Source organism: Poecilia latipinna, unplaced genomic scaffold, assembly GCF_001443285.1.
Source record: "Poecilia latipinna isolate Pla-1442-1.1 unplaced genomic scaffold, P_latipinna-1.0 Scaffold189, whole genome shotgun sequence".
Taxonomy (NCBI): domain Eukaryota; kingdom Metazoa; phylum Chordata; class Actinopteri; order Cyprinodontiformes; family Poeciliidae; genus Poecilia; species Poecilia latipinna.
This window is the reverse complement of record NW_015112805.1, coordinates 35,822-51,464: the sequence shown is the minus strand read 5'-3', so window position 1 is coordinate 51,464 and position 15,643 is coordinate 35,822. Positions and strand designations below refer to the sequence as shown.

At 42.4% G+C, this 15,643-nt stretch overlaps 1 protein-coding gene across 3 annotated transcripts in view; it reads left to right on the top strand.

The window, feature by feature from the left end:
- The window catches only part of kdm6a (lysine (K)-specific demethylase 6A), a 45,147-nt gene that overhangs the window by 17,967 nt on the left and 11,537 nt on the right, over positions 1-15,643 (top strand). The window contains exons 6-16 of one of the 3 annotated variants that reach the window (XM_015030676.1): positions 90-210; positions 6,002-6,056; positions 6,394-6,428; positions 7,768-7,861; positions 9,598-9,724; positions 10,451-10,549; positions 11,266-11,485; positions 11,890-12,030; positions 14,439-14,531; positions 14,627-14,704; positions 15,493-15,600. In XM_015030676.1, the coding sequence (XP_014886162.1) occupies positions 90-210; positions 6,002-6,056; positions 6,394-6,428; positions 7,768-7,861; positions 9,598-9,724; positions 10,451-10,549; positions 11,266-11,485; positions 11,890-12,030; positions 14,439-14,531; positions 14,627-14,704; positions 15,493-15,600 (1,171 nt within the window). Of the gene's footprint in view, positions 1-89; positions 211-2,661; positions 2,812-6,001; positions 6,057-6,393; positions 6,429-7,767; positions 7,862-9,597; positions 9,725-10,450; positions 10,550-11,265; positions 11,486-11,889; positions 12,031-14,438; positions 14,532-14,626; positions 14,705-15,492; positions 15,601-15,643 lie in introns of those variants that run through there. The other 2 variants (XM_015030679.1, XM_015030677.1) reach the window with 2 other exon arrangements.

Here is a 15,643-nt window from a genome sequence, read left to right as displayed (position 1 = left end):
TATTAAATACTCTGGCAGGACAGTTATCCGAGTCAGACTTGAGTTTGTTTTCAGCTTTTGATTTTTTTCATTTATTTTTTTCTCTCCAGGGCAATTAAGGCGTTCCAAGAGGTGCTTTACATCGACCCAACGTTTTCCCGAGCGAAAGAAATTCATCTGAGACTGGGGCTCATGTTCAAAGTCAACACAGACTACGAGTCCAGCTTAAAGGTAAATCAGAACAACAGGCTGAGTGATGAGTTCTGGGCTGTTCAGGTGATATACAGGAAAAACATTTACTGGTTAAAATGTTTTGTCTTTTACAATTTAATTCAAGCAGTCTCTTAAATCTAGTCCAGTATGGCTGACTGGTGATGGATTACATCAACAAGATGTCTGTGTTGGATATGAAAGGCCAGTACAGTTGGTGTTGAGTCACTTTTCATTGGTCTGTGCTGGAAGCCTGAAATAGACTCCATGTCTCCAGTTCTTCTGACAAAAGCTGTTATTAGGAAGAATAAAATTTACACCTGTGAACCAGATCTGTCCAGATGGTTCTGGCCCTGCTGTAGCCTGAAACTTTCAGATTGTGATCTGATCCCTGGCCTTGTTATGGTCCAGACGTTCTGTCATAGATTGTTTGTTCCTGGACAACCAACTCCAAATCACACAAGATTGTGCGAAAACAATATTCCTGAATATAATCTGACCTTTTACATCAACAAGGTTACAGAAACCCTTAAGACTTGTCTTGCACGTGGAAAAATGACTTATAATCTTGTCTGTTCTCAGATTTAACTGTTGGAGAACCCCTAAAACTCTTCATTGCTTGGTGTGTCCAAAGCAGAGTTTATTTTTATTTTTTTAAGAGAATAACCAGAGTAGTTTTTAATTTCTTACACAGTTGACCCTCGTCTATTCCCAGTTCAGTATTGCCAGATTTATTCTCTATTCTCTGATTCTTCTGTGGGACGCAACTCGCATTATTCACGGAAAAATTTGCTGCATGCATATTATTTCTCAGACCATATCTAAAATATTCTAAAGATTGGGAAACGCCAATGCTTCAGTGCAAAACTAGACACGCTACTGACTGGAGTTTACAACGCAGCCAATACAGGAGGGCTGTTGATTTTCCCTGCCACTGATTGGCTGTAGCCACAGGAGAAGAAATAAGGAAAACTGTAAATATTAGTTTCTGCAGTAGAGCTGTTAATGCGTATTAATACATGTTATGGTATACTTGGTTTATTTGATCTAAGATTTCAGCTATTAGCGAGCAACTGTGGTCCCTAACGAATAAATTGTTCCCACGAGACCAGACTAGAGGTACATTACCCTAAAAATGTGCCTTCTTGATGAGCAGCCAGTGAACACAATTACCCATTAATTGGAGTCACTTGTAATGTAGAGCTGTGTATCATCTGCTTGATTTACTAATGGGGACGCAGCAGTACACTTTTTCACTAATGATAAACATACCGATATCTGAGGTCTAGTATCGGTTAATACCGATCCGATACAGAAAAAGTGCCGAATTGACTCAAACATAGACATAAATGTACTGAATTGCGAATATATTTGATAACTCTGCACCAGTACAGCACACTGAAATGCACCAGTAGCTTCACAGTCTTGGTCAAACATGTAAAAACAACACAATGTCAGTTTGTTTAGTCTGCACAAATAGGAGTATAACGGCCGATTTAAAATAATGAAGAAAGTGAAACTGACAAAAGCAGTAGTTTGACTACCTTGGTCAAACATGTAAAAACTAAACTGTAACAAACCTTCTTTCAAATGACTGAGAGTGTAATTAGGAATTCTAAATAAAATGTAAAATAAAAAATGCATTACGTCGCTCGGAGTAAAAAGGATAGAATTTGACAGAATAGATCTGCCCTTACAGCTCGGGCTTATTATCTGTACGCACCAATACAGAAGTTGATATCGGATCCGTTCATCTCTTCTAATTCATCTTAGTGGCAGCATGTAGTCATTAAATAAGAGGAGTCCGAGGATTGAACCTTGGGGTACACCTCATGTGATTTCTGCCTACTCTGATGAGAAATCCCTGTGAGCGACATTGAGACCAGATCAGGCCCTCTCTGGCTGCAGCTAGTGTTGCATTGAGCAGGCTGCTCATGCTGTTTGTCCTTAATTTTGGATGCTGCCCTCCCCCTCGGTCCTGAGTCACTGCTAGCCGCTCACAGACTATCACAGCCACACACTCCCACCAACAGAATCTCACACATGCCTGCCCCAGTTACCTACAGGGAGGAGTAGGCGCCTCTTCAGAGGAACGGGGACACAATAAAGGTAGAGAAAGAAGGGAAGACGTGAACGATCCTGATCAGATACTGAACCTGTTGCATTCCCATTAGGAACCAAACGTTACATACGTCGCACCTGTCCTCATCGATCCCACCTGCGCTTGTTACGTCAGCTCAGGGAAAACGTGTTTGTGTGCTGTTGCCTCCCGCAGCTGCAGAGAACAGATATGAGGAAGGAGGGGAAGCTGGTGCGTGCATGCGTGTGTGCGTGCGTGCTTTGAGGTATTGTGTGTCATCTCCGTGCTCTCTCCTCTGCAGCCGTCTGCTGAATGGTAATCAGTGACACCAGGAGAGAGGAGGAGGAGGAAGGGAGGGAAGGAGGGAGGGAGGGAGGGGAGATAGATAAAAAGAAAGACAGCAGAGAGACGGGGGAGAGAATGAGGAAAGCAAGATGTGAGGAGGGAGGTGGAATGCCAAGCTGACAATCCTGCGGCATTATCTGGCCGGGTGTAGAGCGAGTGTGAAGGATAGAGAAGTCTGAGGAAGACCCGCCGTCTAGGTAACGCCTTTTAGTCTCTGAAATCAAGGCATATGGGATTTGGTGATGTTTTTTTTTTAACTGCTAATGCTTGACTTTTAAAACGCCACTTCATTGTGAGCTGGTTCCCTTCATTTGTTCATGCAGTAATTTGGATAGGTTTTATCTGCCTGACGTTTACTGTGAGTGTAGCAGAGCCTGGGGTAGGAGCTATGTTTAGCCTCGGCCTGGATGACGGATAACAGCGCGCGCCTCGTCAGAAATCCTCACGGATTTGCCAGAGGAGTACCTTCTGGCTGTTTGTGGTTGCAGCGGGTTCTAGTCCTCAGAACGTGACCCAGATACTGTCGGCTCCTTTCCGAATGCGTGAACCCGCACAGGGTCACGCTGCCGCCTGTCACCTTGAAGCCACCTACGGATGTAGAGACGGAATTCCAATTTTTGGTTGATTTGAACCCAGTCTAATGTCTCCCTGACAGAAGAAGACATAAGACCAGCTTTTAAAAGGATTTTTTTTTATTTCTAGGTAACCTGCCCTTAGCAACAGAGGCGATGTCACAATGTGTGAGAGAGCAGTTGATGTAAAACAGGCTTTTAGCAATCTATTGAAGACGGATTAAATGAACATGCGGTGGATATTTTAAACTGTTATATGCGTCTTATATATGCAGTAGACACAAATCTTCCAGTCTAGTGATTCGATTCAAAGGGTTTTCGATTCAGAAACCAAATTTCCCTTTCAGTCTGGAGATTGTTTAAATTGTGAGTGACAAGAGGAAAAGACGGTATTCCATCAGTTTAGGCCCCGTTTACACGACAATGATCCAACGAAAATTGAATTTTTGTTTCGTTTCTATTAACACGTTTACATGAAGACGTTCTAATTACAATCTTTGTTTACACAGAAATGGCATAAATCGAAAAGGTGTAATGCCCCTGCCATGCCAATAGTTGGTGCTAGGCTTGGACAAGCGAAAGTTTTTCCTCATCATCGACTACATTGTTTACAAAGTTATCAGACCACTGGCTTGCTCTCCCAGGTCGCGTCTAGTAGCGCCTCCTCGACGTGTTTCTTCATTGCGTACATCCACAAATTAACAGAGTGGAGCTGTACGAGATCCTCCTGGCCTGTGTTGGTGCTGCACCAAGAACCACTTAAGGAAATGACACGATAACCGAAGGGCACTGAGTACAACGTCCTCCTTCACAAGATGTAAACAAAAATGGAGTAGTCCGATTTTAGTGGATACAGGATTTCTCTTTTGTTTCCCCCCACTAGCACAAGTTTCTTGTGTTTGTTTTGGTTGTACTTACCCAGAACATCCTGCGCTATAGTCCGCTTATTGCTTCTGGTGTTGGCGTTGACATATGCTGCCAGAGTTCACTTCAACCAAACCTAGGTTTTTTAGGTAGACCAGAGTTTTTTTTTTGTTCCACATCAGTTTGTTTGCACATTTACATCTTCCAAAACAAACTGGACTTTCTAGCCAAACAAACCAGAGTTTGATGAAAGCGGAGTAGACAGATCTGGTGTGAATGAACCCTAAATCTTCCGGGATAGTCAGGTTGAAAACTGAAAGGATTCAATCAGATCAACTCTGCGAGATGACCTTTAGCCTTCCTGTTATCTGTTGGACTCACTTCGGGTCAAACATCCTAAAGTATGGATAGATGTGTGGCTTTTCCTGAACTTGGCTCTTCATAGCTGGTGTCTGCAGAAGGTTTTGTGGTCCCTCTGACTGCATGTCCTCCTCTTTGGTAGATAATAACGATGGCTACCTTTCCTTCATTTTTAGTCCTACAATTTCCACACTGGAGTTGCTGCTGACCCGATCTGGTACCAGTTATAATCTGTTTACGTATGAGACAGTTCAGCCTGCTGGATTTGGTCAGGTCTAACCATTTTCTTGAGGTTTGCTTCTTTCACTCCTAAAATAACGTAGAAACATCTGTTCTTTGTCTGATGATGGAACTGGCCCTCTGTTAGTGCAGCTGCACATCAATGTTTGGATGACTTGAAGGTCTTTTCATGTTGCCTGTTCAGGCCATGCTGTTGAGTGTTGCCACTGGAGATTAAATGGATGACAACCAGTATGTGTCTTTCTGTGATGTGGCAGCCAAGCTGACTGCCTCAGACATGGAGGGCACATTGAAGGGGTATTTTCCAGGCACATAGTCCCATTTTATGGCACCATCAGGTAGCTATGGCTATGTTCACTCAGCAGGTCTTGATGCCAAATTCGGATTTTTTTTTTGTTGATAAAATTCAATTTTGTTTGCGTGGTCCTTCATGCTACAAATTAAACCCGACTGCAGAAACTTCTGTGTGAATGATTTCTGACCCCAAACTGACCCACATGTGCAGAAGTGTGTTGAGGTCACACAGCAGCGCTCTGTTTACGAAACAGTCCGTTATCTTGAACTGTTATAAAAACATACTGTATGTCAAACATGACTAAAAACAAAATGTTGACTTTGCAGTTTAACACTTTAAAATTGGGCCCCAGTCTCTTTAAGAAGCGTCTGCTTTTTCTGACACTACGCCTTCAGGAAGTCATCACAACAACATTCTTAGGAGTGTTGCACTGAGAAGTATTTCAGATGTTGAAGAACTTAGCTGATGCTCAGTTTCACCAGGTGTTTGCTAATTGTTGTTGACTAGTTTGAAGGAACTGAATGGAAGGGGAAGGCTTTGTGAGGAGACTTCAACTCCAAGGTGGAGCGTTGAGAGCAAACGTTTAGGCAGCCCTGAACGGTTGACACAGGCAATTCAAGGATTTCTCAGACATGCATGAAAGTCTGAGGAATCAACACTCCAGGGGTACGTTTTTGTTGAGGGAATAACACCACAAAGCTCAAATAAAGTAAATTTTAGGGTGGTGTTTTCCTGCAGAAATGGCAGTTCTGGTGATGCGTTCAAAGGCGGTGTAAGAAACGATCTCTGTGTTTCCTGTGGTGGCGGGGTTCAGAGTTCGGGCTCCATCAGATAAAACCTGTCTGGTTCAGCCCTGCAGCGTCCACCGTCCTCTCATGTTCCAGTCACCCGGGTTTGTTCACGGTTTGTTGGGGATCAGACTGGAGCAGCACCCATATTTCCCTCAGATATCGGCCCACAGATTTTTTTTTTTTTTTAATGACACAAATCACACAGACATGAGATCCTGTTTCCATAAAAACAACCAAAAACCTTTTTCTTCTTTTGTCTCTGCAGCATTTCCAGCTGGCATTGATCGACTCTAATCTCTGCACCTTGTCCAAAGCTGAAAGTAAGTCGTAGCTAGAAGCCGAAGCAGTGTGGCGCTGCAAGATGGAGCTTTAACTAGTTATACTCCAACCTCGCCGTTTCCCTGCCGACCGCACTAGCACTAAGACGCAGGTTGCCTAGGAGACGGCACGAGGAAGGAGCTGAAAAGACTTCCTGACACATCACGCATGCAGACTGTGATTTCAGATTACATGATTACACTGGAGAGTGTTAAACTCCCCCCGCCCATCTGCGCTCCATACTGCTGGCAGTCTGTTTTAATGCACGTCCTCAGGGTGGATGGGAAATCTCTCAGATTGTCGTCATGGTTAATTTCTTCTTCTTTTTCTCTCTTCCAGTTCAGTTTCACATCGCCCATTTGTATGAAATCCAGGTAAGCAGATCACATTTGAAATGATTCCCTGCTTGGTGACGGCATATTAGAGCCACTGTAGATAGAAAATTTCTGACTTCTGAGATTTACCTCAAATTTTCTTTGTTCCTTTTTCTGAGCTCCAAAAGTCACAAATTTGTGAGACTAAAAGTATGAGAAATTTTAAGATGGATTTAAAATATTTTCTAGAGAAAATAAGAAAACTGTCTGAGTCAAGTTGTAAATTATCCAAAACTTTGAAATTAGTTTCACATATTCTCTAGAGAAAACATGCAAGTTTTCTCAGCTTGTAAAGTCGAATATTTTTGACTTTTCGATCCCAGAAGACTCCCATGTCTGTTTCAAGAAAAAGTCCAGGATTAACCTCACAATTTCCATTTTTTCTCCCCTCGCAAATCACATTTTTTTGAGCTTAGAGAATTTACTCGTTCCTTATGGAAAATGTCTGAGTTTAACCTCAAAATTTGAGTTTCTTGGACTCTTTTTCTACCTACAGTGGCCCCAATAAGCCATCATATCTCCCACTTACAAATTGACCTGCACATTTCTGAAGATCTTATTAATAATAAATTGTTTTCTAGGCTTCACTGCTTGCATGTATATTCTGCTTCCTTTCCTTTAGCTATATTGTAGATATTTGTCCAGTAAATTCAAACCTTTACTTGAATTAGAGACAGGCTGGTGGGAGTTGTTGAAGTTTATTTGGTTCAGATCGGTTCATCTGCACTCTGACAGATGGCAGTTTTGTAAATTTGCTGGGATAAAACGTTCAATTCTTGAAATTTTCAAGTCTGTTTTTTTTTAATCAAAATTTCAAGAATTTTAACTGAATTTAAAAAGTTGAAAACTTTTTACTTTCAAGACTAAAAATTTTTCTAGAATATTTCAGATCAATATCAAAATTTGATTTATATTTGGCAGAAATGAGCTGCTTCCCCCCCGTTTTCAATGCCCCCAATACGCCACCGTACTATATTCTTGAAATTAAACAATTAAAAAAAATTGGTAGCCTGATCCTAAAAATCCAAATCCATATCAATCACAGAAGGATGACTGAAATAAAAGGCAGTTTGAAAAATATTTTCTAAATCTAAATTATAATTTTTTTTTTTAGAAAAACCATTACCATTTTTTAATGCATTTTTTTGTCCTGTCTGTCTCTGGCAGACTTGTGGCGTCTGGCCTGTACTATTCCTCCCCTTCCTCTAAATTAGTGGCCCTGTCTGGTCATTAGCAGTGTGAGGACGACTGCTGTCTTTGTGTCCAGATAGGGCCATAAAACGCCGTGTCTCCTGTCTGCCTCTAACTGCCTCTGCGTCTCAATCTGTCTGTCCCACAGAAGAAACACAGAGCGGCGAAAGACGCGTATGAGAGTCTGCTGCAGATGGAAAACCTTCCTGCTCAGGTGAAGGCCACCACGCTGCAGCAGCTGGGTAAGTGGCTCCTCCTGGTCTGTTATTTCCTCCTATGGGTCAAAGTTGTAGCAAAAGTGCTGCAACTTATCCTGGTTTGTTTTGGTTTCCCATCCCCCTGCCTTAACGATAAAAGGTGTGTGTGTGTGTGTGTGTGTGTGTGTGTGTGTGCGCATGCGTACTTCAGGCATAAAGTTTTGGTCTTTGAGAAGATGGTGTTTTTTAGAGGACAATTTTATTAGTAAAACTGGTCCAGTTGTATTAGAGGACAGAAGTTACTGAGACTGTAGGAAAGATTTTTGTGTATTATAACAAATATTTATTTTTTTAATAGTTGTAGAAATCTCCCTGCTCTATGCTCTGCTGCAACTGGATCCCCACAACATATCCTGTTGTCAGTGCTAGGCTAGTTAGCATGGCCACCGATAACGGTAGATAAATAGTGTAAAGAATAAACAGAAAGTTGTTACTGCCATTAGTACACCAGAGTGATTGAAGGCACCAAGACCCTCCCCTTGGCTCTGATTGGTTGTGACACTTCCTCTTGGCTCAGGGAGGAAGTGAAGGAGATGAATGGTTTATCTGTCTCATCCTGTCATGACATTGTAACAATTTTAACAAGTCAATGTTTTTGTGGTTGCATACTGCAGCTTTGTTGCCATATTGTTTTACACTGCAATGCATTCTGGGTAGATGATGTATGCTAGGCTCTACAGCTCTAGCGCCATCATTTTTGTGAGCTGCTTCTCAATGAAATGTTTATAAAAACGTTGTTAAAGACTTAATAGAGGACTGATGATGTGGTGACTTCCTCATGTTTGATGTAGCCAGCATTTTTATGACAACTGAAGGCAGCACAGCTACTTGATTGTGCTATAAAATGGAACTATGTGGCTGTAAAATACATAATACTGCCACATTTAAGAGTAAATTTGGCATCAGTTGGCTAGATAAGGTTTGTTTTTGCCACTGGCTCACTTCTGTTGCCAAAAAAAGAAAGGCTAGGCATTGTGGGAGTTGAGGGTGTAGAGAGCACATAGCTACTGCCAAGAGTCACAAACAGAGCCCAGAAATATCACAATTTATGCTTTATTGTAATACAGCAGATCCCTCAACCATCCCTTATATTTATAGTTTTTTTTTCATTAAATATTATTAAAGGTGGCATCAAAAAGGTCTTGAGTCTTAAATTTGACTTGCTGAAATCTACAGCTACCCCAGTAAATCGTCCTGCTCCTCAATAAAACCACATCAAATCAAACCAATCTGCTTCTCCTGCTCTGCTACTGCATCAAAACAAGGCTTCAACTGCCACACTCACTAAGTACTGCTAATCATTGCCTGCTGGGGGTTTCCATGGTGACGATTGGAGCATGCTTCAGGTGTATAGGAGGACGTGGAGGGGAGAAGAGTTGGGCTGTGATTGCTTTGGTCTGTCTCCCAGAGCGACCTTGTTTGTTGTAAATGGCTTGTTACAGCTTTGTGTGTGTGTGTGTGTGTGTGTGTGTGTGTGTGTGTGTGTGTGTGTGTGTGTGTTGTGGCTGCTTCAAATGAAGCCTTTTGAAGAATGCCACCTTCCTCGCTTTGTCCGTCCTTAAGCTCCTTAAGGGGACGGGGGCCCGGGCGGAGTCGGCCGTCTCCACAGCGGTGCACGTTTTGTCTGGATGGAGGCTCATCATTCCGGCCCGTACCAGGTTCCACTGCAGCTCAGAGGAGCTGTTGAAGACTAACAGCTGATCTGCTCTGCTGCTCGTTAGGCTGGATGCATCACACCGTGGAGCAGCTGAGGGAGAAGGACTCCAAGGGCTGCTACGCCATCCAGTGTCTGCAGAAGTCTTTAGAAGCAGACCCCAACTCCGGCCAGTCCTGGTACCTTCTCGGCAGGTACGCCTTAAAGCTTTTTGACGTTAGCTGCTTCTGTTGGGAATACACACGACAGTCGGGTTGTTTACATCCGGAAAATTTCACACATACGGACAATGTTGGAGGGCATAAACACAATTCTTTTACATGCCATCCAAAGCCGGGCTGCCGCGGTAGAACAGTTCACAAATGAAACCTAGAGATGGAGTGTTATTGATGTTGTGCAGTGTGCCACAGCAAAGGGAAAACGATGCAGAAAAACCATTGAAGAGCAACTCTAAACTATTCGTATTCTCCTACGCTCAGCTCCATCACCTTAGCAACCAACTGACAACAGCTTCCATGGGTGCATCAGGATTTAACACCAAAAAAATATTCATAGATTTCCAACACAAACATCCAGTCTGTTACAGTTTTATGTTTTCAGGCTTGGTGTTTATTTTGTGATTGCTACTTTGACAACTTGACAGATGAAACCAGTGAAGGTCGTCGTCGCCGAGTAGCTTTTTGTCCCTGGGTGGCTGGACACATTGTGTCAGAAACATCAGTCATTCCTGTGTCTTGGAACAAATCTGTTCTTAAGATGCAGCTCAGCGTTAAACCTCGGAGATTACAACACTTTACTACTCTGGTATTGATTGATGGTCTTTTGCTGTGGCAATCTCTGTCCGACTGACATGAGTCATGAAGTGTGTTGTTTTCCTAAAATGCAATGATTTAGAGTTGGCTTTGCTTTCTGTCGGGCAGGTGCTACTCCAGTATCGGGAAGGTGCAGGACGCCTTCATCTCCTACCGCCAGTCCATTGATAAGTCTGAGGCCAGCGCTGACACCTGGTGCTCCATAGGGTAAGAGCAGAGCATGTCAGCAAGTCTGGCTGTAGAACAAGATGCAAGACTCACATTAGAGAGAGGAATCAGGTGCAGCAGGAACCACAAAGAGCAGAAAGAATAATAAAGGTTTTATAGTTGGCTGTGTGAAAAACAAAATCCCCTGCAAAAGCTTTTGTGTTTTATACACAGAATTATGAAGAGGAAGGACAATATTAAATGTTTTAAAGGGATCCATGATTAGTTGCAATAATATTATTTGCTTGAGATATTTCAGATGTTGGAACTATACAGTAAAAATACTGCAAGGTGTTTAATTTTTATAAATGCGAGTAAAATATTGTCACACGGACATCGCCGTGTTGTTTACCCTGCAGTGCACGACGTATGCTAGGTCCAACAGTGCTAGCTCCGTCCAGTCAGAACAGTAACTTTTGTGTGACAATATTAAACCCTTTAAATTTGAACCAGAATGTGTGGAAATGGAAAGCAATGGAGAAATGAAGATGGGGAGGACCAAACTTGTCTTTGTGTTTAGCTCCCTAAGCAAACTCCAGCTTTCCACAAGATGTACAGAAAACACAGCAAGCATGTGAATGCAGGTGGTCTGGTCAGAACCCTGAACGGCCTAGTCAAACTCCAGTACACAGTGTAACGGCATTTGACGATTAAGAGATGTAGTTAGAAAAAGTAAGTTCTGGACCGTGTCCCCTCCCCGTCCCCTCTGCTTGCAGTGTACTGTACCAGCAGCAGAACCAGCCCATGGACGCCCTGCAGGCCTACATCTGTGCCGTCCAGCTGGACCACAGCCACGCCGCCGCCTGGATGGACCTGGGCACGCTGTACGAGTCCTGTGGCCAGCTGCAAGACGCCATGAAGTGCTACATCAACGCCACGCGCAGCAAAGCGTGCCTCAACACCGCCGCCCTCGCGCAACGCATCAAACTGCTGCAGGTGGAAGCCCCGCCCTCATTTCCCCCATGCCCCGCCCCCTCCAGCCTGCTGTGTTTAATGTCGTACAGTACTTTTTGGTGTCTGTGCATTCAGGTGCTGTGATAACTGCCCAGCATTGCCAAAGCAATCAGCTTTTAAAATGCATATTGTGCTTTTTTTTCTTTTTTTTTTTTTGCCTTTGAACACATAGATATGAATAATGATTCATATTAATGTGTCTTTCTCTCACTTTTAAAGCATACATTCACAACATTAATCATTTCTCCTATTTTTATGTCTAGGTAGAGATGCTATTTTAGCGAGCAAGACTATTTTTTTTTTTTTTTTCCCCCTCCTCTTTGGAGTATTTCGACTTCCAATTCAGGCTCTAAAGTTTGTTGTTTTCACACAATTTCTCCTCCCAGGCTCAGTTGTGTAACCTTCACCCAAGTAGTCTACAGAATAAGAGTAAAATGCTTCCTTGTATTGAGGAGGCGTGGAGCCTTCCCATTCCTGCCGAGCTCACGTCCAGGCAGGGGGCCTTGAACACAGCACAGGCGCAGCAGGTGAGATTCAGAAAGAGACGGAGCGAGGCCCCGTTTTTTTTTTTTTTTTGCAGTAGATGTCAGATTGTTAGAATTGTCGCTAACTCTCCATGCAGAGCAATTCCTGTCCCACGTTTCTTGTAATTTTTGTCCACTCATTGCAACTCATTCAGCAAACTCAGATGCTTGGACATGCGTGCCTTGCAAAAAGCATTTTGTCTCATTAAAATGTCCATTTGTTTTATTGGGATTTTATGGGATTGACCCACTGAGTCCATGATTTACAGAAGCTCAGATCGCCAATCATTGTTCTTGGGAAAATATCTCAAACTGTGTCAGGTTGGTTGGAAAGGATCTCAATATTTGGGTGTAGATCTGTTCTTTAATTAGGCCATTCTAACATATTAACCCACCCTAATCTAAACCATCAGTCTGCAAGCATTCCAACCTAAAGAGACATTTTTACTCTCGATCTAGCCAGATAACTCATTTAGAGCCATACGTGTGAAGTGACCTAGTTATCTGTACTTTAGCTAGGCCATGCTGTCGCATCTGCCCACCTTAATCTAAAACAGGGGTCTGCAAGCATTGCAACCCAGTCTTAAGGTGATTCCTAAGACTGTGGGACCGTTGTCATGGTCAGATAACGGGGAAACAATGGGAGTGTCCCGCCAGATCGTCAGTTCCTGAAACAGCGCAAAAAAACGCTCTCATAAAAGCACACGCAGAGTCGGTGTGATCTGTCTGGGACCCCACACAGAGCAAAAAGCATACACGTATGTTTCCACCTAATAAAAAAAAAAAATCTAAAAATGTTTTACTAGTTTGAGGAAATTCAATATAACTATTGCAGAAATAAACCTTAAGAACTGTGGAAAACCTACATTGTGATGGCGTGTTCAGGGTGATGCCTGCTCAGTTTTTATCATTTTTTTTCATGTGGGTCAGAAGGTGCGGTGTCTGTCTGACCAAAACATCTTCTTCCATAATTATTCTCCTTCCATTTCAGATTTATGCTACTTTTGTTGGTCTATCTCATAAAATCCAAATCAAAGTTTTAATGTTCTGCGACAAAATGCGAGTAATAAAACTATTTTTGCAAGACATTGCATGTAAAGGTTTGGATGCATGAATTTATTTCAGCAAAGTGACAATCATTCATCCCAGCTTGTCTGTTTTTGTGACAGATGTAAAAGGTTCTATAATTCTGTTTCTCTACAGCCGAAAGAGGATTTCTTCTCTTAGGCCAGCCAAATGAAACTCGTTTCCAGCCGCAAATGTCACAAGATGCTTAGAATAAAAAAGACAATTTACAATTTTAGATATAACTTACAACTTTATTGTAAATTTTATGCCAATTGTTTACCATCGACCTGCCAGGGGGCTACAGATGAAAATTAGTCCTAGTGGCTGAAGCTGGTATACGTCCATGATTTTAATGCACTTACGTTGATGAATATACACTATCCCTTATGATATACAAATATCTACTCTCAGAAATGTATCTTTCAAGAACTACTATTTTATTTACATTTTGATGAATTAAACAAAATTTAGCGAAGAGATTTTTTTTCCACTATAGAATAGAAAATTATGCAACAAAAAATGTAAGAAAACTAGATTTAAAACCATTACTGGTATTCTTCTTGTCATTCTGTGTCGAAATTCAACAGGGCGTTCACACATCCTTAAAAAGTCCTTAAAAGTCTTAAATTTGTGTGGCTAAAATTAAGGCCTTAAAATATATTAAATTCATTCACCCTTGAATACGTTAGTCACAGACCTTAAATTTTGTAAAATAAAATAAATGAATAAATAAAATTCTTGAGACTTTTCTATCAGTCAAAAGTTGGAGCTGCACTAGCACATGTTACTGCATTGTGTAACTCAAGGCAGTTGAAGCTACCGGTAAGTAGCTGCTAATCTAGCTAGCTTGCTAGTTTCATGGGCGCACTAAGCCAAGTTCTGTTTTTGCTTGGTTATAATGCAGCGAGTTTCCCCAACCACCCTTGTATTTAGAGTTTCTGTCTGAAATTTCATCTAAGGTGGCATTTAAAACGGACTTGAAAGTCTTAAATTTGACTTGCTGAAACCTGGAGACAACCAATTTTTAGCCAAAGTTATTAAAAGTCATTAATATTAAAACCACATTACCTCTTAACGGCAGAAAGACTTTCCAGGAGACTGAGAGGTTATAAACACCAAACAGTAAATCAGAACAACTCAGCTTTATTTTCTGGCCACAACCCATTAGGATCCGGGAGTTTTGTGGGATTGAATTGTTTTAAAATCCATGTGCATGTAGATGTTGTAACACTGTCGTCTTTCAGTGTCCATGCAGAAAAGTTTAAAGCCTGTTTGAGCTTGTGGGTTGTTTCTGCTCTGACTGCTGTCCGTCCTCTGAAGCAGTGTCTCTGCTGGATCCACAGGCTTGTAAAGGGGAGGGAGGCCCGTCCACCAGCAGCCACACCGACCCGCTGGCCAGTCCTGCTAAAAAGAAACGCACCGCCAGCCAGGTCAAGGTACTGCAGAGCCCGGAGGGGAGGGGTCATCGCAGCTGAAGGGGCGGGGCTTGAGAAGGAGAGCTCACACAGGGTTGTTTTTGTGTCATCCTCAGGGTGCCGCCGACTCGTTGGCAAACGGATCCAATCAGCAGCAGGTCCCCGGCTGGTATCTGACGCCACAGAAGATCCAGGTAGGCAAACTTCTCAACATTTAAGAGCGTCTGGTGTTTCCTGTTGAAGTGAATTGGGGTTTATTAGTTCTGTTGCAAAAGATCATGACCGAGCTGTTCCTCTGCTCCGAAAAATTCTCATCTTCAGCGCCAAAAATTAGGGGGACAAAAACCCCACGGAAATCACTTCAGCTGCATTTTAATTGGCAATATGAAAAATGTTGAAGTGTTTGATGGAAAAAGGACAGACATTACCCATGCAAAATCTGCAGTCTTTACACTTTATTAAGAGATGAAAGATTTGTACACTTAGCGTTGATTTATCAAAAATTTATTATAATGTATATATGCACATATATATTCTAACTTATAGACACGTTGCAACGTCGCGCCATGCATGCAATTTCCCATCCTCCAGCGTGTGTGTGTGGCATAACCGACAGAGCGATGAAAAAGATTAAGTGGGTTTGATTTGTTCAACAGTTTTTCTGCGTCATTTGCCCTTTGCTGTGACGCTCTGGACTAAATTAATAACGGCTCCGTCTCCAGGTTTCATTTAGTTAATGGAATTGTTGTACCGCGGCAGCGCGGCTCTGGATGGAAAGTAAAGGAATCGTCTCCAGCGTTGTGAGCACATGCAAAATCTGCGGATGTGAACAACAACATGCAACGTGTCTAAATAAATCATAAAAACGTTCCTCAAAATGAAAACCAATCAAGCAAACCCGGGTTTTTTTTTTTTTTTTTGACTCCAATTAAAACTGCTGATCTTGTGCTGAGTTCACTGAACAGTGTTGTGTAACTTGCAGCTGTTGGATCATTTACGGAGCAACCGGGCCAGCCTCACGCCCCCCCGGCAGCACATGCTGGAGCAGCTGGAGAACCAGTTCTCCCTCATGCAGCAGCATCAGCAGCAGGTGGGTTTGACTTTTCCATTAAAGACCCGCTAAATGTGTGTTT